The sequence below is a fragment of the Mustelus asterias genome, chromosome 24 (assembly GCF_964213995.1).
Source record: "Mustelus asterias chromosome 24, sMusAst1.hap1.1, whole genome shotgun sequence".
Taxonomy (NCBI): Eukaryota; Metazoa; Chordata; class Chondrichthyes; order Carcharhiniformes; family Triakidae; genus Mustelus; species Mustelus asterias.
The window spans coordinates 21,885,097-21,887,382 of NC_135824.1; the positions used below are offsets into that span (position 1 = coordinate 21,885,097).

General features: G+C 68.1%; 1 protein-coding gene across 1 annotated transcript in view; it reads left to right on the top strand.

Annotated features, from left to right (window-relative positions):
* The first annotated feature begins 628 nt into the window (after window positions 1-628).
* adam10a (ADAM metallopeptidase domain 10a) overlaps window positions 629-2,286 on the top strand; it is a 136,189-nt gene continuing 134,531 nt past the window's right edge. The window contains exon 1 of the mRNA XM_078241423.1: window positions 629-986. Coding sequence (XP_078097549.1) covers window positions 920-986 — 67 coding nt within the window. The 5' untranslated portion in view covers window positions 629-919. The remainder of the gene's footprint in view (window positions 987-2,286) is intronic.

Here is a 2,286-nt window from a genome sequence, read left to right on the forward strand (position 1 = left end):
CACTGCTGCCTCACAGCGCCAGGGACCCGGATTTGATTCCCGGCTTGGGTCACTTTCTGTGCAGAGTCTGCACGTTCTCCCCATGTCTGCGTGGGTTTCCTCAAGGTGCTCCAATTTCCTCTGACAGTCCGAAAAGACGTGCATTGGCCATCAGTGTGCCCGAACAGGCGCCGGAGTGTGGCGACGAGGGGATTTTCACAGTAACTCCATTGCAGTGTGAATCATACAATCCCGACACTGCATAAGGAGGAGGCCATTCAGCCCATCAAGTCCACGCCGACCACAATCCCACCCAGCCCTATCCCCATGATTCTTACTTATTTACCTTATTCATCCCCCCGAATGGGCAATTTCGCACGACGAATCAAACGAACCAGCACACCTTTGGAGGAAACCGGAGCACCCGGCAGGAAACCCACGCAGCCACGGGAAGAATGTGCAGACTGCACACAGATAAGTGAGCCAAGTTGGGGGGAATCGAACCCGGGTCCCCTGGCGCTGTGAGGCAGCAGTGCCAACTGCTGTGCCACCAACCCTCCCACCCATGGAAGCCGACTTGTGACACTAATATATGAAATGAGGAAGTTGGTTGAAGACTCCTGCTGAGCCTCTGTACTTGGTGCAGTTGGAGAGGAGGGGTGGCGGTCCCTTTAAGTGAAGCCGGCTCCTTATTTGGCAGCGAGCGGGGGCGGCCGGGGAGCGGCGCTTCCAGGAAGATTCAGTCAGGCAGCGGCTGGAGCAGATCGAGCGGCGCCGGGGAAGGCGGGCAGGGATAAATCAAACCGAGCCGCCGGCGCGGGGAAAAATTATAAACAAACCGCCCGAGAGAGCCGGCGGAGCGGAGCCGAGCCGGCGGGAAAGCCGCGGAATATTCCAGATTAAATCCCACCGCCTTCCCTGGGGCTGCGGCCCGGGCGGGATGCGGGCGCCGACCATGTTGCTGCTGGGAGCCGGGCTGCTGCTGTCCTGGGCATCGAGCTTGCGGGGTAAGAAGCCCGGGGGGCGGGGAGGAAGTGAGGGAGGGAGAGGCCGAGGCTGAGAGCCGGGCCTGGGATTGAGAGGCCTCGGCGCCCGTCGCCCGGGGTAACCGGCTCTGGGCGCCCCGACCCTGGGCCCAGCCTTCAGCTTTCATCAGAACAACCCCCCTACCCCCCCCCCCCCCCAAGCACTCTTCCCTCACCCCCCCCCCCCCCCCCCAGCACTCTCTCTCCCCCCCCCCAGCACTCTCTCTCCCCCCCCCCCAGCACTCTCTCTCCCCCCCCCCCAGCACTCTCCCTCCCCCCCCCCCCACCTCTCTCCCCCTCTCTTCCCCCCACCCCCCCAGCACTCTCTCTCCCCCCCCCCCAGCACTCTCTCTCCCCCCCCCCCCAGCACTCTCTCTCCCCCCCCCCCAGCACTCTCTCCCCCCCCCCCAGCACTCTCTCCCCCCCCCCCCCAGCACTCTCTCCCCCCCCCCCCCAGCACTCTCTCCCCCCCCCCCCGCACTCTCTCCCCCCCCCCCCCCCAGCACTCTCTCCCCCCCCCCACGCACTCTCTCCCCCCCCCCCAGCACTCTCTCCCCCACCCCCAGCACTCTCTCCCCCCCAGCACTCTCTCCCCCCCCCAGCACTCTCTCCCCCCCCCCCCAGCACTCTCTCCCCCCCCCCCCAGCACTCTCTCCCCCCCCCCCAGCACTCTCTCTCCCCCCCCCCAGCACTCTCTCTCCCCCCCCCCCCAGCACTCTCTCTCCCCCCCCCCCCAGCACTCTCTCTCCCCCCCCCCCCCAGCACTCTCTCTCCCCCCCCCCCCCAGCACTCTCTCTCCCCCCCCCCCCCAGCACTCTCTCCCCCCCCCCCCCAGCACTCTCTCTCCCCCCCCCCCCCCCCAGCACTCTCTCTCCCCCCCCCCCAGCACTCTCTCTCCCCCCCCCCCCAGCACTCTCTCTCCCCCCCCAGCACTCTCTCTCCCCCCCCCCAGCACTCTCTCTCCCCCCCCCCAGCACTCTCTCTCCCCCCCCCCAGCACTCTCTCCCCCCCCCCCAGCACTCTCTCTCCCCCCCCCCCCCCAGCACTCTCTCTCCCCCCCCCCCAGCACTCTCTCTCCCCCCCCCCCCAGCACTCTCTCTCCCCCCCCCCCCAGCACTCTCTCTCCCCCCCCCCCCAGCACTCTCTCTCCCCCCCCCCCAGCACTCTCTCTCCCCCCCCAGCACTCTCTCTCCCCCCCCCAGCACTCTCTCTCCCCCCCCCCCAGCACTCTCTCTCCCCCCCCCCCAGCACTCTCTCTCCCCCCCCCCCAGCACTCTCTCTC